General features: G+C 48.6%; 5 protein-coding genes across 5 annotated transcripts; 3 read left to right on the top strand and 2 right to left on the bottom strand.

The window, feature by feature from the left end:
* Nucleotides 1–83: 83 nt before the first annotated feature.
* F5Y00DRAFT_237725 (putative amino acid transporter) lies at nt 84–2,511 on the bottom strand. The gene is made up of 3 exons (XM_048007867.1): nt 1,747–2,511; nt 1,620–1,680; nt 84–1,565 (listed from the first exon to the last, which is right to left on the bottom strand). The coding sequence occupies exons 1-3, from the start codon at nt 2,096–2,098 to the stop codon at nt 335–337; spliced, it is 1,644 nt and encodes a 547-aa protein (XP_047864472.1). The 5' UTR covers nt 2,099–2,511; the 3' UTR covers nt 84–334.
* A 1,979-nt stretch (nt 2,512–4,490) lies between these two features.
* F5Y00DRAFT_253288 (3-phytase) lies at nt 4,491–6,771 on the top strand (the record flags this gene model as incomplete). The annotated part of the gene is made up of 2 exons (XM_048010032.1): nt 4,491–5,971; nt 6,018–6,771. 2 exons carry the CDS (start codon nt 4,491–4,493, stop codon nt 6,769–6,771), a joined length of 2,235 nt encoding a protein of 744 aa, XP_047864471.1.
* Nucleotides 6,772–7,188: 417 nt separating this feature from the next.
* F5Y00DRAFT_262328 (ketoacyl-synt-domain-containing protein) lies at nt 7,189–14,327 on the bottom strand (the record flags this gene model as incomplete). The annotated part of the gene is made up of 6 exons (XM_048011364.1): nt 7,189–8,019; nt 8,074–12,633; nt 12,694–13,013; nt 13,074–13,279; nt 13,330–13,540; nt 13,595–14,327. 6 exons carry the CDS (start codon nt 14,325–14,327, stop codon nt 7,189–7,191), a joined length of 6,861 nt encoding a protein of 2,286 aa, XP_047864470.1.
* A 1,420-nt stretch (nt 14,328–15,747) lies between these two features.
* Nucleotides 15,748–17,208, top strand: F5Y00DRAFT_237719 (serine hydrolase FSH). The gene is made up of 4 exons (XM_048007866.1): nt 15,748–16,254; nt 16,307–16,325; nt 16,380–16,898; nt 16,954–17,208. The coding sequence occupies exons 1-4, from the start codon at nt 16,213–16,215 to the stop codon at nt 17,124–17,126; spliced, it is 753 nt and encodes a 250-aa protein (XP_047864469.1). The 5' UTR covers nt 15,748–16,212; the 3' UTR covers nt 17,127–17,208.
* Nucleotides 17,209–17,890: 682 nt separating this feature from the next.
* F5Y00DRAFT_270045 (P-loop containing nucleoside triphosphate hydrolase protein) lies at nt 17,891–23,446 on the top strand (the record flags this gene model as incomplete). Its single annotated transcript, XM_048012547.1, has 19 exons — nt 17,891–18,457; nt 18,507–18,612; nt 18,667–18,757; nt 18,811–18,865; nt 18,918–19,422; nt 19,485–19,503; nt 19,555–19,632; nt 19,682–20,042; nt 20,104–20,947; nt 21,000–21,172; nt 21,223–21,752; nt 21,810–21,859; nt 21,912–21,937; nt 22,002–22,041; nt 22,095–22,288; nt 22,338–22,377; nt 22,440–22,476; nt 22,532–23,087; nt 23,149–23,446. 19 exons carry the CDS (start codon nt 17,891–17,893, stop codon nt 23,173–23,175), a joined length of 4,299 nt encoding a protein of 1,432 aa, XP_047864468.1. The 3' UTR covers nt 23,176–23,446.
* Between the last annotated feature and the right edge of the window lie 1,764 nt (nt 23,447–25,210).

Genomic DNA, 25,210 nt, shown 5'->3' with positions numbered 1-25,210 from the left:
TGTTGGGTTCATCAGCGAAAAAGTAATGCGTCAGAAAGATGTATAACTAGCGTCTTGTGACAAACCCGAATAATATGGAAGCCCCCTGAACTAGAGTTGTGGTAATCCTGCATGTTTGATCATCACATTTCTCAATTATTAATGGCGACTATCGTGGCTTAAGGCAATTAGTATTAGTTCAAGGCGTCTCGTACACATAGAAATGCATTAGTACATATAACTTAGGACTTTGAAGTACCCAGTCATATAACAATGACTATTTCCAATACACTTCTCGTGAACTTACGATGTGTACCCAACACTCAATATAACAGGCATGGTGATAACCAACTGTCTAGCTAAAAACAGCACCAACAGCTCTTTTCGCATATCCTTTCACACCGGTTGGCTTCGCTTTCTCAACGTCATTTTTGTAAAACCTTCGCCCTTCATCGAGCACGATGTGGTCGAGGTTGACCCACCACCTTCCGCGGTAATAGGCTCTGGCACCAAGCCATAGTGCAACGATGACAATGACCGAGATATAATTTGCAAAGAAGGTTGTAGCACCCTGCTCGTCTCTAAGGGGCCAAACGGCGAGGTAGAACTGGACTATGATCAGGAGGATGCACATGATCAAACCCCACCAGGGACCAACGGGGTAGATCCAAGACTTCCAGGGAAGTTCGTCAGCTGTACGGCCCTGTCTTGCCCAAGCGAGGCGAAAACGTATGTGTGAGAGACAAATCATGCCCCAACCGAATAGAGTGAAGAGAGAGGTGAGATTCGAAAACCACTTGAAGACATCGGCGCCGGATTCACTGACATTGAGATAGGCAAGCCCACCACCAAGAACGAACGTAGGGACTAGACCCCACCAAGGGCGTCCTGTCCTGTCGGCCTTTGTAAAGACTTTGGGCGCCATGTTGAGGTATGCCAAACCCATGGTCGTACGAGAACCGCCGTAACCTGAGATAGATCCAGTCGAGACGACCGATATGAGGATAACCGCGTTCATCATGTGAGCTAGGACAGGGATACCTGCGTCGCTATAGGCAATGACGAATGGCGAAGAACCAGTACCGCTGGAAGCAGAACCGAAAAGGCGATCGTTTCTAGGATCAACATTGATAGTAATCATGAGCGATCCAACCAAGTAGAAAAGCGCAAGGCGGAGCCATATAGATCCGACAGCGCGAGGTATGGACTTCTTCGGGTTGGCCGTCTCGGCAGCAACCAAGCCCGAGTTCTCAGATCCAGACATGGCAAAAATACAAGTGGGCATCACGGAGAGGAAGCCTCTAAATCCGTGCGTAAATGGGATCTCGTTCCAGTACCGGAAACCCACTGCGTCGTAACCTGCTCCTCCGGCTGACATGACGATCATGGAGATAATAACAACAAAGATCCAGCCAAATTTAATCGTACTAGCGACGACTTCGATTTCACCGAAGAGGGTAACGGCACCGATATTGATCAGGATGATGATAACCAGCCATATGCTGATCCATCCTGCAATCGGCACGCGGGTTGTCCAATACGTGATGACAGTATTTGCTGATGCCAACTCGTTTGCGATCGTGATGCTAGGATATTAGTTGTTAGTAATTTGACATCCTAAGATATTGAGTGTCACCTACCAGTAACTGAACCAATACGACCAACCGAGGGCAAAAGCAGCTGCTGGATCGACGAACTTTCCTTCATTGTAATACTCATCAGCTGAAGCCGGCTTATAGAAATTGTGTTTATGAGGTTTGCACTTACCGGTCCACTGCACGAAGGCGGATGGTAAAGGATACACACACGCCATCTCGCCGATGGAATGACTGACACACCAGATCATAGAGCCGGCGAGACAGTAGCCAATAAAGATACCGGCTGGACCACCGTCGGCCAAAGAGGTACCACTACCAAGCCATAAGCCCATACCAATACTGGAACCAAGTGCTATCATCGTCAAGTGACGCGTGCTCAAAGAGCGTTTTAACTCGGTATCGGCGCCATGATCGCCATTATCCTCGCTGTAAGGGTCACCAACGAACGAAGGATTCTTATCGTGAAGGTCCCCGCTGCCATCGTAGGCAGCAGAAGGACTGGGAGAGTCGTCGCCCGCCATTAATTATTGCGACGCGCTGCGACACAAGAATGATGACTGTAATCAAGGTTGAAGATAAGAACCTGAGAGAGGTAGAAAATGGAGAAGACCTTCTTCTGGAAGGAGTTCAAATAGAGATAGAAGGTGCGCGCGTTGCTACTTAATAATTCTAGGTTGCGACGCCCCTTGTCAGTGCCATGTGTAACAACTGCTTGTAGCTGACTCTGGAAGGAGCATTAGACAAGGCAGAAGCGAGGAAGTCACATCTCCTGATTCGGTGGGAAGATGGGCAATCGCTGCTTCCTGAACTCTAGCTTTGGGTAGGTACCTTTATACCTAGGATAGGTAGGAGGTAGGTACTTAAGTGAATTTATTTAGCTGAATAGAACATTTAACAAATTACAACCACACAAGGTCCGAAGACGAGGTTTACGAAGAAAGCCTGGGGCGCAGCATTGTCTTGCTTATTCGAGGACGGCTGAATTATGAGATGGTATTTGTTTGATTTATTGGAGGACACGCCTCCGAAATGTCTTAGACTGGATGGTAAACGAGAGACAGTGCGATATCTGATACACATGGTTACGAGATCGTCGACAAGACTTACAGCTCATTATGCAACTTAGACGTCAAGCTTCCGAGCTGACCAGGGAGTTGTGCAACCCGCGTCCTTTGACTTAAACACCAAACATCCTAACGATCAAACCTGTCTGTCTTGGGTATTAATAGGTACCAGTCTACCTACCTACCTACCTACCTAATACCTACAATAGGTATACAATAAGGGTAGATACACGATATATGAGTCTATATCTGCAAATCGAAAATGCTCGGGATACATTAGGTACCTACACGTCGTACCGGAGTCAGCTGTGATACCACAAGCATCAAAACTCCATGATGTACAACACCAACCACTGAGCACACGACACTCCTACGATGCGGTACGACCCATCAGCCTCCAGCCATAATAAGCACCAACAGCCAGTCAAATACCTAGCTGGAAAACCATTCATTTTAATTGAAAGATCGCTGGGCGTCGTGGCTGAACGCACCATCCTACGCCCTTATCGTAGCGAATCAACAACCTCGCTTTTTGTCTACTGACTGCTTGATTTGACGGAGCGTTGCACGTAAGGCTTGTTTTACCTTGCTTTACCTTGATCGCCCGACTTTTCAGAGCTATGTTGTCATTTAGGCGTTTTCTCGAAGTTCCACGCAGCTCTAGATGCCCTACACCGAGCCCAGACAGGCGCACATCGGGTATCCCGTAGCTGCGGTAAAGACCTGTTTCACACACACTTCCAGACCACATATATCAGCTGTATAGATATCTTATCTCGAGGTGACACGTCGTTTCCAATTTGAGATGGCTACGCCCCTGGTACCACCAATCATGATTGTCCCATTCACGAGATAAGGATATATATTTGGTTCCCGATACACACCAGCGCCGCGCTATCTCGCGAAATACCTCCAGGTTCATCTGATTCTTCGGAAGTTATAAGGTGAGGAACGTGAGAGGACCACGAGAAAAAGACTGGTACGAAGTGCGTCGTGGTGATGAGGTAGAATTCCATAAAACTCGTACGCACTCTTCGGATCCGATACCAGGGACCAGGTAGCCAATGAGGCTGTCCATCCATATTCGCACGTTCCAAATGGATGCTACCTCGTGGCATTGATTATATCTGTACCAAATCCTGCTAGTAATTGGTAGTGATCCTTATCGACTTTGGATGGACTTATCAGATTCATTTTTATTCATTTTTGAAAGACTCATCCATCGTCGTTCTTGAATTCTCATAAATACCGACATATACCTACATCTACTAACATTTCATTACGTATATCAATAGCTCCAGTTACAGACTTGCGGAAATGAGCTACCAATCTAAGAATCTTCTCAATGCTTTCTGCCGACGATCCTCGTACCCCCACTCTCATCGTTGTTATGATTCGCCAACATTTTAAGCGGTATCGCTCATAGGGGGGCTTGCTTTGCCCCTTTTTGCTCTCTCCGTAGTCTCATATATTTTCAAAGGGAACTTTGAGGAATTGGGGAATAAAATCGCAACGAGATGTTTTGGTGATTTAATGACAATTTCTCACTTGTAAGCTCTCAAATGCCGACAAGTAGATGAGCAAATATTTCACGAACATGGCCAATTTGGAAGGTGAGGATCTTTTGACTGCTTGGCGTGGGGATTTTGAGCCAACGGCATTGTTGCATGATTGCACGGGTTTGTTTCGACTATGATCTACACAGGGATGGGCTCCGATGAGCCCCTGGAAGGTAACGACTTCAGATGGATCTTCGACTCTATTAAAGAGGACAAGCCGACGATGGCCTCTCTTCAGGTTCTTGGCTGGTATTCCTCTCAGCGAGAACGACAAGTCCAATTCCTCCAGCATGAAATCCTATTATTTTCTTGCTACTTCGTTAGCTGCGAGCGCGACCACAGCAGCTGTATTAGAAGTTGATTTGCCGATTTCAGCAAGATCGGGCGAGGTCGAGTCGGACTCAGTAGGCGTATTCTACGACGACTCACAGCCCCTCCTTGTTGGCAATGATGGTGGTGCTAGTACTGGTGGTGTTCGCCTCTTCGATTTGGATGGCGAAACCCCGTTAACAGAAACGGCCCACAAGACTCCTGGTCGAACGAAGCTTGTGACAGCCGTTCACGGGGTTGGCGCGAAGAACCTCGTCGTTACCATCGCTCAACCTGATTCCTTCTTTCGACTTTACGATGCAAGCACCACCGAGCAAGTTGGTGAGCCTCTGGCACGTACCTTAGGAGACTGGTCAGCTCTCTGCTCTTGGAAGAGCCAAAGCAGTGGAGAACAGTATCTCTACTTGTTTGGCAAGAAGCAAACCGTGCAGCATCTTTTGAGGGAGAATAATGGAACTTACGAGATTGTCGAGATCCAAACCTTCGAAAACCCAATTGAGGCAACGTCGTGCGCTGTCTCTTTATCTGCGGAGGCCGTATATTTCGCGACAGATGACGGCCCTGAGATTTACACTTTTCCGGCTGCGGAGACAACTTCGGCGCCGCAAATCAGTGTTCTAGGAAAGGCCGAGGATGATGTTACGGCGCTTGCTGCTTACATTGGCCCCAACTCTGACTACATCTTAGTTGCTGAGAACGATGTCATAGCGGTCTATAATACTTCCTTCACGCAGTTGGGCTCTATGAATGTTACCACGGACGAAGACATCGAAATTAAGGGCCTAAACGTCTATCAAGCACCGACAAAGAAATACCCAGCTGGCGCAGTAACCTATGCCACGAAAGGTGACTCTGGGAAAGGGTTTGCTGTTAGTTCCTTGGAAGCAGCATTTAGTGGGCTAGGTCTAGATCTGAACACATCTTACGATCCTCGCCAGAATGCAAGCAGTTCTAGCTCTATCTGCTCTGAATGTAGCTTCAACGGCTTTTGTCAAAACGGCACTAGCGATGCGGGTGCACTTTCGTGCTCATGCTTCGCAGGATTTGACGGCGAGGACTGCGCGGAAATCACATGTCGTAATGACTGTTCGACGCATGGCGAATGTGTTGGGGCGAATATATGTCAATGCGAAGATGGATGGGGTGGATTGTACTGCGCGTTCAAGGTAGTGCAGCCCGTTGCTGAAACAGATGCTCACGGCGGCGACGGAGATGATCCTGCGATATGGATATCGCCCACTAATAAGGCCGAATCGAGGATTATCACTACTACGAAATCAGAAGAAGGCTCTGGACTGAGCGTTTTCGATCTCAGTGGGAAGCTATTACAGAGCATAGACGCTGGAGAGCCGGATAACGTCGATGTGATTTACAATTTCCAGGCTGGAAATAGGACCATTGATTTGGCGTATGCTGCTTGTCGAGCTGACAATACTCTATGGTAAGTCCCTTTGTAAATCGTCTCGGTCTCTAACTAACCACTTTAGCCTCTTTGAGATCACGACCAATGGTACTCTAGAGACCATAGCCGGTGGCTCGCAGCCAACTAAAGACGGCTATGAAGTCTACGGTAGCTGCGTATATCATTCGCGTAAAAGTGGCAAGCAGTATCTGTTCGTTAACGCCAAGTCGGCCGAGTATCTTCAATATGAACTATCATGGGCTAATGATGCATTGCAAACTACTTTGGTGCGTAATTTTACTGGCGGAACTGGTGGTCAAGTCGAGGGATGCGTCTCAGACGACGCAAATGGATGGATCATCATCGGCGAGGAACCCCGTGCTCTCTGGCGCTATGGTGCAGAGCCGGATGATGACTCTAGCGAAGGGTTCCTTATCGGAGAAGTTGGCGACGGCAATATGTACGCAGACGTTGAGGGTGTAACCTTGGTTGAAGGTCCATCGGCGGACAAAGGTTTCATACTCGTCAGCCAGCAGGGTGTTAGTGCGTACAATGTGTACCGTCGGGCTGCCCCTCACGACTTCGTCGAAACTTTCACAATATACGAGAACTCGGAGAAAGGCATAGATGGTGTAACTAACACCGATGGACTTGCCGCTGTGGGCGCAGCCCTCGGAGACGCATTCCCCAGCGGGTTAGTAGTTACCCACGACGATGCTAACCAACTACCAGAAGGAGGCACAAGTGATGAAGCGAGCTACAAACTTGTTAATCTCGGGGATGTACTTGGGGAAGAGTTATTGAAGGAGGTCGATGCCAACTGGGACCCTAGAGCTTAGCCGTGGAGAAAAGCTTCATCGGCTGGGATCGCGACGAGACAAATCACAAGGAAGCAAGCAATAGTATAATGTAATAACAATCTATGAATTACCCATGATATACCTATACTACCTATGTAAGAAAATATTACCATCCTGTTATAACCAACCAAACAACAACCCAGACAACTCAGGGAAGAACTTGTATACAGTAGGTCTAGACGTCATGTTACCAAACAACCCCGGACAAGAATAAATAACAAATAGCCAATGATAATGACGATGATGATAATAAATAAGAAGAAAAGAAAGAGAAAAACGCTAAGCTCCCCCATTCCCCAAAGTTGTTCATTCTAATCGTTGCAATAAAATGCGTACCTGGGTACCCAGGCACCTAAGGTACCTAGGTAGACACCCTTGTATATATATATGTTCCATCTAGAAGTTAACCAACTTGCTCTTGACGCAGACCGCCTTAGATAGCGTCTGAATAGAGCCGCTGGAAAGCAACTCGAGGACCTGCAGCGTGGCCTCGAACTCGCGCGTGATAAAGTTGCGGATCTCGATGGCGACAAGCGAGTCGAGCGGGTAGTGCGAAAGCGAGCGCGTCACGTCGAGGTCTTCCAGCTCCATCATCATGACCGCGGCCAGCTTGTGCACCAGGCCGTCGCAGACGACCGCCTCGGCTTCCTCGAGCGTCTTGGCGGCTTTGACGGCGGCGTTGTACGATATCGCCTTGGCGCTGCTGCCCGAGGCGGCGGCGTCGGCGGCCGCGGCCGCTTCCATGGCTTCTCGGAGGTGCTTGCATTTCGCGTCCGGGGTCCAGAAGGGCTGCATGCTGGGGGTCATGCGCATGCCGGTGATGGTGTGGTTGTTGCAGGCGGCGGCTAGGTTGCCGTTGATGGCGGCGCCGAGGAGGGCGAGGACTTCGGCTTCGCAGATGGTGTCGCTGCCGAGGTTCTTGGCGACTTCGGCGGCCTTCTCGAGATCCTCGGCGAGGTAGCCCGAGTCGGAGATGGCTGTTAGGTCGAGGGATGAGGCGGGGAGGCCTTGGGCTAGTCGGTATTGTACGAAGGCGTTTAGGAAGCAATTGGCGGCGGCGTAGGCCGCTTGACCTCTGTTACCGACGGCGCCGGCGACGGATGAGATGGCGACGAAGAAGTCTAGGGGCGTGCTGGAGAGGGCGTTGTGGAAGTTCCAGGCGCCTTGAACCTTGGACTCGATGACGGTGGTGTATTGGTCGTAGGTCATCTTCTCGAATAGGACATCCTATTTTATTTGTTAGTTGATCCATCTAAAGTAATGTGAATTGAAAATCCTTACGTTAAGGACCATAGCACCGTGGATTACACCTCTCACAGGTGGCAAGCCCTCTAGACCGTGCCGGACCAACTCTTCAACAGATGCAGGGTTGGCCACGTCGGCGCGACGCACCACGATCTCTGCGCCAACGGAAGCAACTTCTTCAATCAACTCCTTGACTTTGCCGGTTGCGCTACCACTTCGTGAGACTAGGACCAAGTGTCGAGCGCCTCGGCTGACCATCCATCGAGCCATGCTTCGGCCAAGCCCACCGGTACCGCCGATGAGGATGTAAGAAGCATCAGCCTTAAGTAGCTGAGCGGGTTTTCTGGGGGGCGTAGCCTTGACGACATCGTGTGCATGCGGTACTACGACAAGCTTGCCGTGAGCCTTGGCGCCGTGTAGCGTCTTGAATGCGGACTCTACCTCGGAGATGGGGAATACGGTGACGGGGGAGATGGGGCGGATCTTGTGGTATCGCATTAGCTTGGATACATCGGAGAGGAGTCTTTGCAGCAACTTTGGTCGTTCAGCAGCGATCGCCATGATGTCGACAGTCATGAAGCTGGCGTTGTTGTCAAACTGCGTCATCTCCAGTCTTGTGCTGGTGTTGGTGTCTCGAGCGCCGATGTCGATCAAACGACCGAACTTGTTGAGGCTGCTCCAGCTCTCGCGTAGACCGTCGCCGGTAAGGCAGTTTAGTACCACATCAACCCCGACGTTACCTGTGGCTTGGCGGATAGCATTGCCGAATGACAGGTTCCTGCTGTAGAAAATGCGGTCTTCGGGTAAGTTGTATTCCTTGATGAGGAATTCCTTCTTCTCAGTGCTGCCTACGGTAGCAAATACCTTGGCGCCTACCATCTGAGCGAGCGCGATAGCGGCTTGGCCAACGGCACCGGCAGCGGCGTGGATTAGAACAGTCTCGTCCTCAGCCAGCCGTCCGAGTTCGATGAGAGAGTAGTAGGCTGTGGTGTAAGCCAGAGGGAGGGTTGCGCCGTCTTCGAACCGCAGGTCCGATGGAAGCTTGAAGGCGAACGTAGCCTTGGTGCGAGTTGACGTAGCAAAGGCGCCCTTGGTAATAGCTGCGACTCGGTCGCCAACCTGGATGTTCCTGACGTCCTTGCCTATGGCGGTGACTACACCACTGGCTTCTACACCAAAGTCGTGCGTCGCGAGTTTGCCGTGGGCAGCTGTGAGATCCCTGTGGTTAACACCGACGGCGTGGACCTTGAACTCGATGTCTTCGCTATGAAGCGGTGCCTCAGCCACTAGGTCGTCGACGAAGTGGAGTGTCTCGAGAGCGCCAGCATCTGTGATAGCCATCTTCAGTTGTCGGTCTGTCTCGCCGAACGGTGTCTGCTGAAGAGCGGAGGGTTTGGTTTCTCTATGGACGATCTCGTTCATGACCGGGTCATTGATGATTCGCGGGGTGAAGAATGACCCGTTTCTCTCCTGGAATTCAAGCTCGCCATTCAAGGTACTGCTCTTGCCAAAAACTGCGGTGAAGGTCTTGAGAACAGCCTCGACCACCTGCTCAGTGGATAGTTGGTTTCGTCCATCGAGATCTAATGTAGAGAATGGTAGTAAGGTTTCTGAGCGGATGGTTCGGCTAAGACCAAGAATCATGTTCAGGTCCGGCGAAGTAGAGTTGTCGTAGGCGCCACGGACAACCCACAACGCGCCTTGCACCGAGGTGAGCATCTTTTGGAGAGCAGTGAATTCGTCAGCTTTCAGCTGCGATAGGAGCGGCTTGTCAATCTCAGAGAGGAAAATAAGGAGCTTGTTTTCAGCCTGTGCTCCTAGAAGGCTGCTGGTGCTAGGCAACTTTCCAGTTATCCTTTGTAAAGCCTCCGCTAGGCTGAAAGCTATTTGTGTTTGAAGGCTACCCTCTCCATATACAATCTCGATATCTGAATCGGGGAGTTGGCAATCTTCGACGGGTACCCATTCTGATGACGAGCTGTCAGAGTCCCCTGATACCGGGTCAAGGATAGGTTCCCAGTCAAGCTTATAGCATAGTTCACGGTGAGCCTCCTGATCAGTCTCTCCATCACGCTCTAGTATAGGGGCAATGGTAAGATCATCTAGCTTGATGAGGGGTTCTGACGCGTTAGGGCCGGCAATGAACATGCTCATCTTCGTTGGCCTGGGGCTATCCGCTGGGAGGGATCCAAGGCAGTAGGCTTTGAAGGCCTGACCAGGCGTCTTGCTAATGTCGATAACTTCCCTCGAGATCGAAACGCTTGAGACGGATGAAGGTAGATATATGGTGTCTGGGGATGAGTTCTTCGAGCCAGCAATCGGCCAGTACATGGAGATGAGGGATTCGAGGAATGAGGGTTGAATGACGGTGTCTGTAAGGTAGTGATTAGGCATCTCCTTTGCCACATCAGGAACCAAAAGGTCGGCTTGAGAGCAGGAGGTGGAGGCCTTGCAATTGGTTACTCCTTGGAAAGTAGGGCCATAGGCAACACCAACCTCGGAGAGGTTATCATACAGCTTCTCCATTTGAATAGAAGAAGAAGCGGCGGCGTTGATGTCGGAAATGGTTGACTGGAGTTGAATTCGTGATGCCAATTGCTGTCTTGCATCATCCACGCCATTTGACTCCTGAGTTTGAACGGCAATTAATCCCTTGCAGTGTTCTTTCCACCCTTTGCTCTTTGTCCATGAGCAGATGCGGAACTCATCCCACACCTCAGATGAGACTAAGGTGCCCTCTTGGTGTGGCCTGAGAGTAGTTGTCATCTCGACATCCTCATCAGGGATAACTAATGGCGCAAGAACAGATACATCGCGGAGTTCAAACTTATCAAAGTGCGTATTAGCACTCTTTGCTCGCTGAGCTGCTGCTTCGACGGCCATGGAGACATAGCCTGAAAAGGGGAAAATAGTTAAAGATTGGATCCTGTGATGCTGGAGCCAAGGTAAGTCATCGAGGCGAACGATGTTCCTCCATGTGGGTTCCAGATCGTTAGAGTAGTTGGCGAGAGTACCGAGGATATCGTTACGAGGAGCAGTTCTGTTCTTGTGTAGGTCTGTCATGCGGGATTCGTGCCAGTATTTGGACGAGTAGTTCCAGGGGTAACGAGGTAAGTCGCTCAACAGCATTGGCGGCTTGCCCTGCTTAGGGAAGTTGACAGCTTCAAAATCAATCGGAGCTCCCTTAGCAAATAGGGTGGCAGCAACATCCAGTGCCGTCTCTACAGCATCCTTTTTTCGTGCGAGGGCAGAAGCGTAAGGGATCTTCGCCGCATCGCCACCAACCGTCTTCAGGATCTGCTTAAGGGGTCCCTGGAGTGCGGAATGGGGCCCAAGTTCAACAAGCATGTTAACGCCGGTTCTATGGCCATCAATAGGCTCAAGCATGCTTTGTACGGCTTCATCGAACCTTACTGGGCAAGTAAGGTTCTGTACCCAGTATGATGCTTCGAGTTCAGTGCCGTCAATACGGCGACCCAGGAGAGAGGAGTGGAATCTGACGTCGGTTGAAATTGGCCCTTCAAGCTCATCGATTGATGCTTGGTAGTCCTTTGCGAGCAAGTTCATATGGTGGGAGTGATAAGCCGTGTCAACGAAAAGTTTCCTGTTAAAGAGTTGCTTCTCTTCAACAACCTTCTTCAACTCATCAATACCAGCCTCGTCACCGGAGATGGTGAGACTGCTAGGGCTGTTATAGCACGCAATCTTGACTTGACCTTCTTTAAGGTCTGAAAGTAGAGGCTCGAACTCTTCTTTGCTACCTCCGACTGCCATCATGGAGCCCCTCAAATCAGGGTATCGCTCTTTCAAGACAGGTATGAGACGCCCCCTGTGGTAAGCGATAGAGACACATGCCTCAAAGGTAAGTATACCCGCAGCATAAGCCGCACCGATTTCTCCACTGGAATGGCCAGCCACTGCGGTGGGTAGAATGTTCCATGATCGCATCAGATCAACTAAGGCTAATTGAATGGCGGTGCAAGATGGCTGGCTGATATGGGCCGCTCCGACTGCGGAAGTCTTCTCGTCTTTGCTTAGTTCTTCCACGAGAGACCAGGGAGCACCCAGCGTGCTCAAGCAAGCATCAGCATAGTCAATTGCATGTGCGAATACTGGATATTGATCGTAAAGCTCGCGGCCCATACCATACCACTGCGCACCTTGACCAGTAAAGATGAATCCGATCCTTAGCGGGTCGACCTCCTTTCCGGGTGTGATCTTTTGGTTGTTGATAGCATCGATGAAGTCAAACGACCTAAGCGCGGGAATTGCTACCCGATATTGTAGAAGAGAGCGTCGTTGGCCTAGAGTGTAAGCAACGTCCGACATCAAGTCCTTTTGGAACATCTCAGGTCTTTGCTCCAGGTAGATAATCAGACTCTTCAAAACCGCCTCTAGCGCGTTCTTGTCATTCGCGGTGACCGGGAAGAGCTTCCTTCCAGGATTGTCGTTCTTAAGATCAGCATCGTTCTTAGAGCCCTTCTGCGTGAAGGGGACCTTTTCAAGGACGACATGAGCATTGGTACCACCAAACCCAAAGTTGTTGACGCTGATGTATTTCTTATTCCGTGGCCAGGGGCGTTGGTTAACGGGGACCTACGTTCAATAAGTAAATCTTCCCCGGAATATTGCAGTGAGTATAGGGGGAAAACAAACCTTGAAATTCCACTCTTTCCAAGGAATCTTCTCATTCGGGTATTTGAAGTCATAATTAGGCAAAATGAACCCTCGCTCTAACATGAGAGCAGACTTGATAATGGCGACAATCCCAGAAGCGCCCTCAAGATGACCGATGTTAGATTTCACAGATCCGATGAAAAGGGGATCTCTCGGAGACCTTGCGGCACCCAATACATTATGAATTGCGGTGGCCTCGATCGGGTCACCAACTCGTGTCCCTGTTCCGTGTGCCTCCACGAAGCCACAGTCGGCGGGGTCGAGTCCATAATTAGTATATACTTGGCGCATCAACGTTTCTAAAGGCGTTATGTTAGTTATCTTGTTCTGTGCTTCGAAGAATATTGTTGCAACTTTACCTTGTGCCTCCCCAGAGGGCATCGTAATACCAGGCGTCTTTCCATCCTGGTTAATACCGCTTCCGACAATGATTGCTCTGATTTGATCGTTGTCTCTACGGGCCTGGTCGAGAGGCTTGAGGATGACCATACCACACCCCTCACCACGACCGAATCCTGTACCTCTGTTATCGAAGGAAAATGATCGACCTGAATCCGAAAAGAGCCTAGTGATGTGATGAGTACTAAATCTGATACTTGAATCGGGATCCCTTACCTTGATTTAGAGAAGGATATCCAGAACTCCGGGAGCATATTCAAATGACAACCACCAACTATCGCCATGCCCGACTCACCCGCGCGTAAGCTCTGACAAGCCACATGCAGTGCGACGAGACTAGAGGAACATGCCGTGTCTGTTGTAAAACTGGGCCCGCGAAGATCAAAGAAATGCGATAATCTGTTAGATTGCATGGCGTACGCGCAACCTGTCAACGTCATCAGCGGAAGCCAACATTGTCAATATTCCTTGGCCAACTTACCGGTAGCTTGATGCATGGGAATAGTGTCCGAATCTCTAAACAAGTGAGATTCGTATTCCGGGAATGATCCACCAACGAAGACTCCCACGTCCTTGCCAATGATCTTGTGCTTGGGAATACCCGCGTTTTCGAGCGCTTCGAACGTACATTCCAAGAGCAGCCGTTGTTGCGGGTCCATAGAGATGGCCTCCTTCTCCGTTAAGCTGAAAAAGGGGGCGTCAAATGCTTGTAGGTCTGTGTTCAGAAAGTGACCCCCCACGGGGTTGTGGGAGCCAGCTTTCCCCGGGTTCGGGTGATAGAAACTGGCAGTGTTAAACCGCTCCTTTGGTATCTCTGAATAGCCACTTCGAGCTCTAGCACACAGCTCCCAGAACTCAGCCGGGCTGGCTACGCTGCCCGGTAGCCTACAAGACATGCCAACAATGGCAATAGGCATCGCCTTCTCCTTAGGTGGCGACGCACGGCTCCCATTCACGCCGTTTGTGTGTCCATTGCTAAGACCGTTGCCGAGGCCATTGGTCTGGCCAACTCGGTGACCGTTGGTCTGTCCGAAGGGTTGAGTATGATACCCATTGGGCTCAGAGTGGCCATTGCTATGTGAAGAGCCATTCGTGAATCCGTTTGTATGTCCATTGGTGTGCCCGTTGGTGTATCCGTTAGTAGGAGCTCTCGAATCCTCGTGGACTCCGTTGGATGTGCCATATGCACTGCCGTTTGTGGCTGACGGGGCCATGACTACGGATTTCGTTGCGACGGTACTATAGAGCCCAAGAGTACTCTAAGAAAAGACTGACAAAGATAGCATTTGAGTCGAGATCGTGGTTTATATTTCTGTCTCAAGGAGAGCCGTCCGAACGCGTAATAAGGTCGTGTCCTCGTCCGGGATCCCGAGTGGGCTGTCGTAAGTCACAATAATAAAGCCTGATATTCGGAGGATAGGAAAATCTTTCCACCCTTAGCACGGAACCCCATGGATGTAACTTTAGGCAAGTAACTCTTCCACAGATCTGAGGGCGTATATCGGAAACGTTTACACGGGAATGGTAGGATCCAATAGTCAAGTTGGTCCAGTTGTACCATTTGTCATCCCTGACTATCACGGTTGCCACGATGCCGATCATATTGACAATTTGTCTTAGACATTACACACCAATCTCCTGCCCTCTCGCAGGAGCCCAGAACCCAGAAGCTCATGCAGGGGTCGAGATACTGGTTCAGAACACCTATAGAGAGACCTCGTCTGTCTAAGTCACCCCTGCAGGGGTAACCGTTCATCTACGGTAGGAGGATGATCAGGGTCCTCGTAGCTTACGACTCGCTTACACGACGACATCACGATAGCAGATACTGACGTGCTCTTTTACCGATATCACCGGGAGGGTCTTCGTAACGAATCGAGATACTCGATGAGGAAGCTGCCCTTGACCACGTATGGCCGAAACGGAGCGGGAAGATATCGCCGATCTATTTACCATTTATTGATAATACCTGCATCAAGGCTAACCGAGTTCGAGTGCTAGATCATAAGGGTTAAGATTGTCAGCGTATGTAAGTTGAGTTTCTTTTGTTTGATTTCCGATCTTGCAGTTGATTCCGGAGGTTTTACACGACCAAAGGGGTTAAGGCAGATAGAGATTGAGACATAGATATTGCGATGTGACAGGGATTTAATGTGGCCGCAGCCCGATAAGGATGCGTTCAAGGCTCGCGTCCCTGGCATATGCTGCATATGCTACTCCTACGTTGTAGGCGTACGTAGTAAATACTACTACATACCAAACATTACCATCACCACCGCCGAGATAGAACCCTTGACGGCACCCAATATGGATAGATTGTATAGTCCCACCCCGCGCGGCTTGGCACCCGGCACTTTGACCTCCTATGGCTCCATTCGTGGTCGTGGCGCGAGTGGGGGGCGCTTACCGACAGCAAGAGCACAGCAGTCTACTACGTAGTAGGCTGTTATCATATCCAATAACGGCGGTCCAGCCTAACTTATACTATTTCTTACATTTATACACGCTATTGGCGTTTTTATCCGGGTGGCGCCGAAGCCTTACCTAAAACAACGAAGATCTGATAATAGAGACGTTAGACTAAAGCCCTATAGGCCCAAATGGAGTTTATAGACTTGGAAAATCCCGTGGAATGTCCCGGCGTGTCTCGAGATATAGAGCCTCAGCTCACATGTCACAGGCCTAACGAATGGCCAGGGGTGGCTTGTTACCCACGACATGTAACTCCGTCTGATAGGAGTTGGCGGATGTTGCCACTGCATGAGCTCCTGCAGCAGCTTTTGCCAAGATCTACCTGGCTGAGGATCAATGTATCTCAAACGAACTCGTTAGTCTCCGGACTCTTCCTACGGACACCCCCGGAGGGGAGCCGGGACGGTAGAGTCTCAGTTCCAAACAGAGATATCAAGTAACTTATACGTAAACTAACACGTAAGCTCTCTTCCGTGTTTTTTTACTCTTCAATACGCGCAATCACTCATTTTACTGCATTCCTTGCTTTCTCATGCTTGTTTCTTATGGCTGCGAGTTCCCTTTTCTCTTATCCAATTCGGTGTAACTAGGTGCACGGCTTTTTAGAAACTACCTCAATCTTGCAACATGAAGTTCCTGTGTCTTCCCGGCGCATATGGAAGCGCTGATGTAAGTCTTGGTATTATTGGGACATAAGATACTCCACTAACATGCAGTTTAGAAATTCCAAGTCCAACTAGGTACTGCATTCGCTGTGTATCGTATACACTTACGCACTTACTGACGAAATTTAGCACCTCTCGTCAACGAACTGTTGTCTGATGATACTGCCCAGTTTCGTTTTGTCGATGCGCCATGTGAGGCAGTGCCTCCAGAGGGGTTCGAGGACTTCTTCGGAAAGCCCCCTTACTATCGCTTCATCGAACCAGATGAGAAGGGGACAAATGATACTGATGTCTTGTCTCGAATTCGAGATTTTCCCGAGTGCGATACGGCCGAAGACACAATGCGAGAACTCATGAAGGAGGGTGTTGCAAGCAGTGTTAGGAGTACGAAGAGGGCGATTGAGTACCTATTTGAGATTATGGAGAAGGAAGGTCCCTTTGAAGGGATTATCGGATATTCTGAGGGGGCTACCGTTGCTTCAACCTTTTGCCTCGCTGAACAGAGGCGGTTCGAAGAAACCGGAAGGAAACCCCAGATCAAATGCGGCGTTTTCTTCGCCGGCTGGCCACCTCTGGACCCTGCTACATATGCTATGGTTCTCGCGGATGAGTCTGATCTAATGATTAACATCCACACCTGTCACATCAGTAAGACTTTGAACACACAGCCTCAGCAACATAAACATGCTAACTGCAACTCTAGTCGGTTCCCTCGATCCCTATGTCGCGGGCTCAATGGCTCTGTATAATACGTGCGAACCCGACACAGCTTACATCTTCGATCACGGCAAAGGTCACACACTCCCAAGAGAAAAAGGCGTTATCAAGGAGCTTGGAGACGTCATCCGTAACATGATCGCAGATGCGTCAGAATAGAATTACATGATAGAAACCCATTTTAGATTGCCGCAGCTGTTTAGTTTATTTCCCGATGTAGGTGTAGAGATTTTCCATGCAGGAATTATTGTAGAAGCAATATAATTTACCCTTTACTATATTTAATACTTGTGTACAGAAACTCCGTGACGGGGTCTATTTAGAATTGGAATTTTCCATGCATGATGTAACCTCGCTCGATTTGGCGGCAGCATTGCCTGTGACAAAAGAAAATACAGTTAATTAGCCACCTCCCGTACACGGCCGTTGCTTCTGCCATCCAGCTCTTAAGGTAATATCCCGTACGTAGCTATTGGAAAATGGTTGCTTAGGTATATTGAAGATGATCGGCAGCTAGGGACACGGCGACAAGGGAGACCATCCAATACTCCCGAAACATGCAGACGGATAAGGCATGACAAGGGGGCCCTGCCAACGGCCAATGGGGTATATCGGCTCAATTATTTTAATTGATGCTTAATTTTCTGAGATTCTACTTAGCGGAGTATGCCTCCGCCACATGAACGCGTTTACCCACGGCCCTCGATGGTTGGCCATATGGTAAGGGTCCCTTTCACATGGTAATACTAGTAGCTAGTGTAGTCCTTGTTCCTAGCGATTCCAATATCTCTCTGACAGTTTGGATTTCTTGAACTCTCCGATTTACCCTAGCCCCAATCACCAGTTCTTGTCGTTTTCTTGTTAGAGCCCCTGTTGGATAGTTGCTGCATAGGATTCCGAATTGCGCCTTGCGCACACGTAATATGGAGAAAAGAAATACCGACCTGGAAGAAGCATCTAAGAAGCCACACGATAGTGCAAGTGCTTCTGACAATGGACCAAACCCGGTTAATCAAGAAATCCCTATACTACATGTGGTACAAGGAAGTAGCACCACACCGGATTTCCCCAGGGGAGATACTTCGGTGTCAATACCGATGGAAGCAAACCCCCCTTCACCCTCTATTACGATAGAGACCTCAACTATGGACCTTCTAGCAGCATCTGCACCACCTGGCAGGACAGCCTCGATAACCTCAGTGTCTTCAACAGCCTCGCTGTCGGAATTAGGGGGTCCCGCACGGTCTGCTAACCCACGCCCTACAATAAACTTGAAGCCGTCACTATCATCACTCGCTAAGCCTCCAGAGTCGCAAGCTGGAGGAACAGCTCTCTCACCAATCCCGTCGGCGTCCCCTGGGAACAGTGTTGCGCCAGGTTCACCAGTCAACGCACCTCAACCCGTTGCCGCTCCACCGTTACCCCCTAATTCCAAGGGTACCACACCGTCCGAAACGGAAAAAATTAAGAAAACAAGTTCAACTTTCTTCGTAAGATTCTCTTCAACGATAATTCATATTCATACTAACAAGGAAATAGAGGATCTTTGGCTATACGACATGGCGCGACAGGGTGATGCTATCGGCTTCGGTGGTGGCCTCAATGGGGGCTGGTGTTGCTTTCCCCCTAATGACCCTCGTATTTGGTGCGATAAATTAGAGCCCTAATTGCATTGAGTTAAGACTTACTGATTCCTTAGGTCAACTCGTTGGAAGCATCGCAAGTACCAGGGCTAATCTAAGCGCCGAGGGTTCCAAGGATCACTACTCTCAGCTCATAAATGAATACGTGTAAGTGCTATAATAGCTTCTGTTCAAACGTAGCTAAACGTGAACTCATTTAGTCTTTTCATGGTATACCTTTTCATTGGGAGGTTTGTATTAGGGTATATCGGTACCGTAAGTGGACTCCCCTTTAAATATGAAATTTCATGTGTTAATAGACCCCAAGCTAGGATTCCGCATGATGGGTTTCCGTATCTCTTCGGCGATGCGGCTGGCTTATTTCAAAGCTCTACTCAGTCTGCCAGTATCGCTGTTGGACACTCAACCACCTGGGCAAGTGGCTGCTATCATAACAACTACGGCAAACACACTTCAAAATGGGATATCCGAGAGACTGGCGGCAATTATTCAAAACTTGTCCATGTTTATTTCCTCAATTGTCATTGCCTTTACCCGCAGTTGGAAATTGAGTTTAGTTACCAGCAGCGGCATGTTTCTGATCACACTATGTTACTGCGTCACCATCCCCTTCGTCGTGAAGAACATGAAGCAAGTCGAAGAAGCAAATATTAAGGGGTCCGCAGTCGCAAGTGAGAGCTTCGGCTCCATCAGAATGATTGCTGCATACGGTGCTGAGGTAAAGATGGTAAAAAAGTATCAAGAGTGGGTTGATGAGGCGCAACGTAGGGGCCTTCGGCTATCAAAAATAGTTGCCTTTCAGCAGGGCACCAGTGAGTAATACACCAATCCGACGATACATTAGGTACCTATTTTTACTAACTCGAAATTTTAGTTTACTTTAGTGTATACGCGTTAGTATCTCGAGTCCTAGGTAATTCAAATCGGATGCTAATAGTTAATAGAACTTTTGCCTTGACTTTTTGGTATGCTGTCAAGATGTTGATAAACTTTGAGATTCCTGATGTGGGAACATTAATCACGTTAGTTTACCGTTAAGACTCTTATTATCCGTCGCTTACAGTTTCACAGCGTCTTAATGTGTATAATGATGATAGTCATGGGGATCGGTGGGATCGCAGCACCCATTTCTGCTGCTGCTCGAGCAGCCGGCGCAGCCAGTATCCTATTCAACGGTATCGATGCACCGAAACAAGCTGTCAGCGGGCTCAAATATCCCGATGTCTCGGCAACGGGGGACATTGTGCTCTGGGGGGTCAATTTTACGTATCCCACAAGGCCCACGCTCAAGGTTCTAGATGGATTGAACTTGATATTGCCAGCAGGTAAAACCACAGCTATTGTTGGTCCTTCAGGTTCTGGAAAGAGTACAATCGTAGCTCTTATTGAGCGATGGTATGATTTGGATGGAGACTCAGAACAGAAAAAATTGGTAGGGATTCTGATACTCTCGAGCAAGCCTTAGTTGCTAACCTGGCTACCGTATATTATAGGTCCAATTTTTCCGTAATGGTTCAGTAACAATTGGCGGCACAAAACTGACTGACATTGATTTAAAGTGGTGGAGGTCTCAAATCGGACTCGTACAACAGGAACCCTTTCTCTTTAACGCAACTATCTTCCAAAACGTCGCAAATGGCCTAATCGGAACAGAATGGGAGGATTGCGACCTTAACAGAAAGAAGGAGTTAGTAGAATACGCCTGCAAGGAAGCTTTTGCCGACGAATTCATATCTCGACTGCCCGAAGGATATGATACGCATGTAGGCGACGCTGGCATAAAACTAAGCGGCGGTCAGCGTCAAAGACTCGCGATCGCCCGAGCCATAGTTAAGCAACCGAAGATCCTCATCCTAGATGAGGCGACGAGTTCAATTGATGTTCGTGGCGAGAAGGTTGTCCAAGCTGCGTTAGACAAAGTATCTCAGAACCGCACCACGATCATGATAGCTCACAGGTTATCAACAGTCAAGAAAGCAGATAACATTGTGGTGCTCGCCAAAGGTAAGGTTGTCCAGTGGGGAAACCACGAGAGTCTCATGGCTCAGATCGGCGGACCTTATTGGCTTCTTACCAATTCACAAAGACTATCAATGGGTGATGAGTCCGACATTCCTGATGCATCATCCGAGGTTACGGAAGTAGAAAAGCGGACTATGGATCTCATGACGCTTGATGAGACCAAAGCCGAAGTTCGGGATAGCGAAAGCACTGTGGTCGAACAGCCGGCACACAAGCCGAAGGGGGTGATGGGAAGTTTTGGTGCTATGCTCGTAGAGCAGAAACCGTTCTGGCCATGGTATGCAGTGATGGCTTTTGGTGCTGTCGTCGCTGGTGGTGAGTCTACTATAATATTTCAAAGCTTGAATTTTACTAATATGTATAATAGGGAGTCCACCCGTTCAAGCCTTCATTTTTGCAGCCCTTATCTCGTCCTTCGCGTACTGGGGCGACACCTTGGTTGCTGTCACTAATTTTTGGTGTCTCATGTTCGTCGCGCTTGCGTCTGCAGCGGGAGTAGGCTACTTTGCGTTGGGATATTCTTCTACGGTTGTCTCCTTCGTAAGTCTACTGTACCCATTCTATAACAGATTTCTAACTAATGAGTACAGTACATAACTTCAACCTATCGGCGGGAGTATTTCCAAAACATTATTTCCAAGACCGTGGCCTGGTTTGACGGTGATGGTCGATCAATCGGTGCTCTCACCGGAATCGTGGCCAGCGATCCTACACAGCTTCAGCAACTACTAGGAACGAATATGGCTTTTGCGGCCATATCGATTCTCAGCGTCCTTGGGTGCTTAATCATATCCTTCTACTTCGGATGGAAGCTCACCATTGTTGCTCTATCGTCTGCCATGCCATTGGCCTTGGCTGCTGGGTTCTTCCGCATTCGTGTCGAAAAGGGGTTCGAGACCATGAACCTAAAAGTCTTTGGCGAGAGTGCCAAATTCGCCACTGAATCTATCGGAGCTATCCGTACAGTAACGGCACTTACTTTAGAGGACAGCATCTGTCGCAGATACGAAGAACTACTACAGGCGCATGTACAAAAGGCTTTCAAAAAAGCTCGTTTCGCAACTATAGTGTTTTCGGCAAGTGATAGTTTGCCATTCTTATGTATGGCCTTTGTACTATGGTATGCTTTCCCAATGAATTCTACGTGCACTTTCATAGTTAACTGACGACTATTTAGGTATGGAGGTACGTTGCTAGTATCAGGAGAGTACTGGACATTCCAATATCGTAAGTTATGAATTACCGCTTCCACAATACAGAAGCTAATACGCATATTAAGTGGTTGTTTACATTGCTGTGGTACAAGTAAGCAATTTTAAGCATGAGTACCTAATGTATACAAATTAATTATCTAACCGAACCAATCTAGGGTGCCACAGGAGCAGGACAATGGCTCAGCTTCGTACCTAGTAAGTCTAGATCGAGGAGAAATCACGCCACGAAAATACTAAAACTCTATTAGATATTGCGCAAGCTACTGCAGCGGCAAATAGAATTCAGGCCATGAGACATAATGATAACGGCGATGGCCAGGGTGTTACTGTAAGTGACGAGGCAGTTGGTGCGGACACTCGAGGAGTCAAGATTGAACTGCGAGATGTGTGGTTCAGGTATCCAACAAGGGATGTTCCCGTGTTGAATGGATTAAGCATGACTGTAAGCGCGCCGCCCACCGGGTTACTGTGCCCTATGCTAATTTGACTAGATTAAGAAAGGTCAATTCGCGGCCATCGTTGGGCCCTCCGGTAAGTCTTGTCAACATCAGCTCATGATCAGCTCATGATTCTGAAACACTAATACCATTTAGGCTGTGGAAAAACAAGTATCGTCTCCTTGTTAGAGAGGTTAGTTTATTGGGTATTCCTTTATAAGACATCTGAAACTCATAATTATATGCAGGTTCTACAGTATCAAATCCGGAAGCATAACATACAATGATATAGACATTGACGATATCGATCTAAGAGACTACCGCAGAACAATCTCACTGGTGGCCCAAGAACCATCCCTGTTCAACGGCAGTATCAAAGAGAACATACTCCTCGGTGTTGACCCTGACACAATCTCCGACGAAGACTTGGAGCGGGTATGCCGCGATGCCGAGATCCACGACTTTATCAGTTCTCTCCCAGAAGGATATAATACAAAGGTAGGTATCAAAGGGGTCCTGCTATCCGGCGGGCAAAAGCAACGCCTATCGATTGCTCGAGCACTTATCAGGGATCCACGGCTCTTGCTTCTAGACGAAGCCACCTCTAACCTCGACTCGGAGACGGAGAAACTAGTACAAGGCGTCTTCGAGCGAACGAAGAAGAGTCGGACTATGATAGTAGTTGCCCACCGGCTTGCTACGATTCAGAACGCCGACGTTATCTTCGTGCTTGGCGATGGCCAAGTTCTAGAATCCGGGACCCATATTGCCCTCCTCCAGAAGCGAGGTGTGTACTTTAGCATGGTACGTCTGCCCAGGCCTTTCTAGAATTACCCCAATATCAGAAGCTAATTAATTACGATAGTGTCAAGCACAAGCTTTGGATAGGTAGATAAGGTTGCTTTCATGTTAGGTATCTACTATGTATTAAGCTTAGAGAGATGGCTGTAATAGACTAGGTACATAATAACAAGGTACATAATATTGGCAATACAATGTCTGGTGATATGGAGATCAGTAAACGCACATGATCTTAAAGCCCGCAAGGTATAGAAGGTGAAATACGTATTTACAAGTCATAGGCAAGATTGAATGTTCCCATCTGAGAAGAATGCATCATAGCGTAGTCAGCAAAAACTAAACCCTACGATCTGACGATGCAGCTCACAGGGGACGATGCCGGGGACCCACGCAGCGTTGCAATATATCAACCAAGATCGGCAGACGTTCTAGGCACTCTAAAAGTTGGTTGGGCAGGTCGAATCCTTATTTACCCTTCGATTTACAGGGTCCGTTGTATTCACCCCCCTGAATTAGCATAAATGCTGCATGTGCAGGGAACTTCTTCCGTTCCTGATCCTTCCCGGTCGCTACATACATATGTAGTTGGTAATTGTTGGTAATTGATAACGCAGTCTTATCTTCCGCTCCTCCGTGGGTAGTACTTAGCATCTACACCAGTATCTTACTCCGGGGTGGTCGTTCTCACATATCCGAACGTATGGGATGAACGAGCTGATATGCAATGACCCGCGACATGACCGAAGGAGTACACTGTGTATCACCTAACTTCTTTAGTATCTGCGTAGTATATGCGGATACCTATATCGAATCACATAAAAGGCACAGAGCACACAGGGCCGTGTTATCATCAGCTTGCGTAATCTCTAAATCTTCGGGACCGGCGTGGAACGGTCGTGACATTTACGGATCTTTCAAGTTTCACGACAGTAAAGCTACCTTCCCAGCCTACTTGACCCCTACTTGACCCCTGACCGTTTGGGTTTAACACGGCCGTCAACTCTATTCGTCGTTACGCTCACACCCCTCGCACCCCCTCGCACTGACGATGGGTAAGGGTTGATACCCGCATACATAGGGTATCCTAGAAGGCACTGATTGCCTCTTCACCTTTAGATATTAGCACCGGTAGATGGGTTCGTCACAACCCTGCTATCGTGCGTGGCGTGCTACTACTGCATTTGTCGCCATGCCGCTGGATTGCCAGAAAGGAGCGTTGAAGAACGCCGCGGCTTAATCCGGCGCTATTACACAATTGATCAGAAGTTTGCAGTTTTCTGCAGCCCTGTTTTTTTTAATTTTGCTATGTAGTGCTTCCCCAGAGATCACCAGAGCATAGGCCATTATCCACCCGGGAAGGAATTAAGTGCAGAATGCAAGGCTAGAACCCATTATCCTTTACATAATCAAGGAATATCTTCTATTTAACAAGGAAAAGCTCACGATGAGTAAGAACCATAATACTTGGCATATTGATTAGGTACGATACACTGCATGCGTGGGGGTAGCGTGGGACCCAGAGCGGTAAGTAAACTGGTTGGCGGATTTTCTCTATCACGAAACTACTGAATGCTCGTACGACGTGCGAATCACTACTAAGAAGGGAATGTGGTAAGTAGAGCTTCCAGTTAAGAAGGTATAAGAGTAACAAAATGAAGCGATATCAAGTTAGTTGCATAGTCCCAATGATACGCCCGCGGAGGGTTTCAGCCTCAGACCATAATAGTGTGATATACAGCTCTATCAGTATGTTACATAGCGCCGAGGAAGTCTTGAGATGGCGTTCTACTAAGGTCTAGACATAGTCGACTCGAATCCAATAAGCGCTCTAGAATGGTTTCTATATGTTGGAGCGCAGTACTTAGAGAAGCGCGTCAGAACTTGTGATGACGCGTCACCAACTACCAATACTCATTACTTCCGTAATTCCCAAAAGGTCTCAATACAGATACGAATCTTGAAATAAGAATATCACATTCCGTATATGGTATTATAAAGTGGTTCTTAAGCCTCTTATCGCAGGGCCTATGATCGTCGACTCAATCCACCTCGTCGGAACCCCATTATCCCTACTTGGCTCAGGATATCTCTGCTACAATTCCTACGTCCGGCGGGCGCTTAAGGTC

The sequence above is a fragment of the Daldinia vernicosa genome (assembly GCF_022497035.1).
Source record: "Daldinia vernicosa strain CBS 139.73 unplaced genomic scaffold F5Y00scaffold_25, whole genome shotgun sequence".
NCBI classification, from domain to species: Eukaryota; Fungi; Ascomycota; class Sordariomycetes; order Xylariales; family Hypoxylaceae; genus Daldinia; species Daldinia vernicosa.
Note: the sequence above shows the minus strand (reverse complement) of the source record. Positions and strands in the feature narration are given on the sequence as shown.

Excerpts from the sequence above, each read along its gene's own strand:
- F5Y00DRAFT_237725 (XM_048007867.1), bottom strand. The coding sequence starts at position 2,098 with ATGGCGGGCGACGACTCTCCCAGTCCTTCTGCTGCCTACGATGGCAGC. Across the intron at positions 1,681-1,746 it reads CGCCTTCGTGCAGTGGACCG|GAAAGTTCGTCGATCCAGCA; the intron begins GTAAGTGCAAAC and ends ATTACAATGAAG. Across the intron at positions 1,566-1,619 it reads TCGTATTGGTTCAGTTACTG|CATCACGATCGCAAACGAGT; the intron begins GTAGGTGACACT and ends CTAATATCCTAG.
- F5Y00DRAFT_237719 (XM_048007866.1), top strand. The coding sequence starts at position 16,213 with ATGAAGTTCCTGTGTCTTCCCGGCGCATATGGAAGCGCTGAT. Across the intron at positions 16,899-16,953 it reads CATCCACACCTGTCACATCA|TCGGTTCCCTCGATCCCTAT; the intron begins GTAAGACTTTGA and ends CTGCAACTCTAG.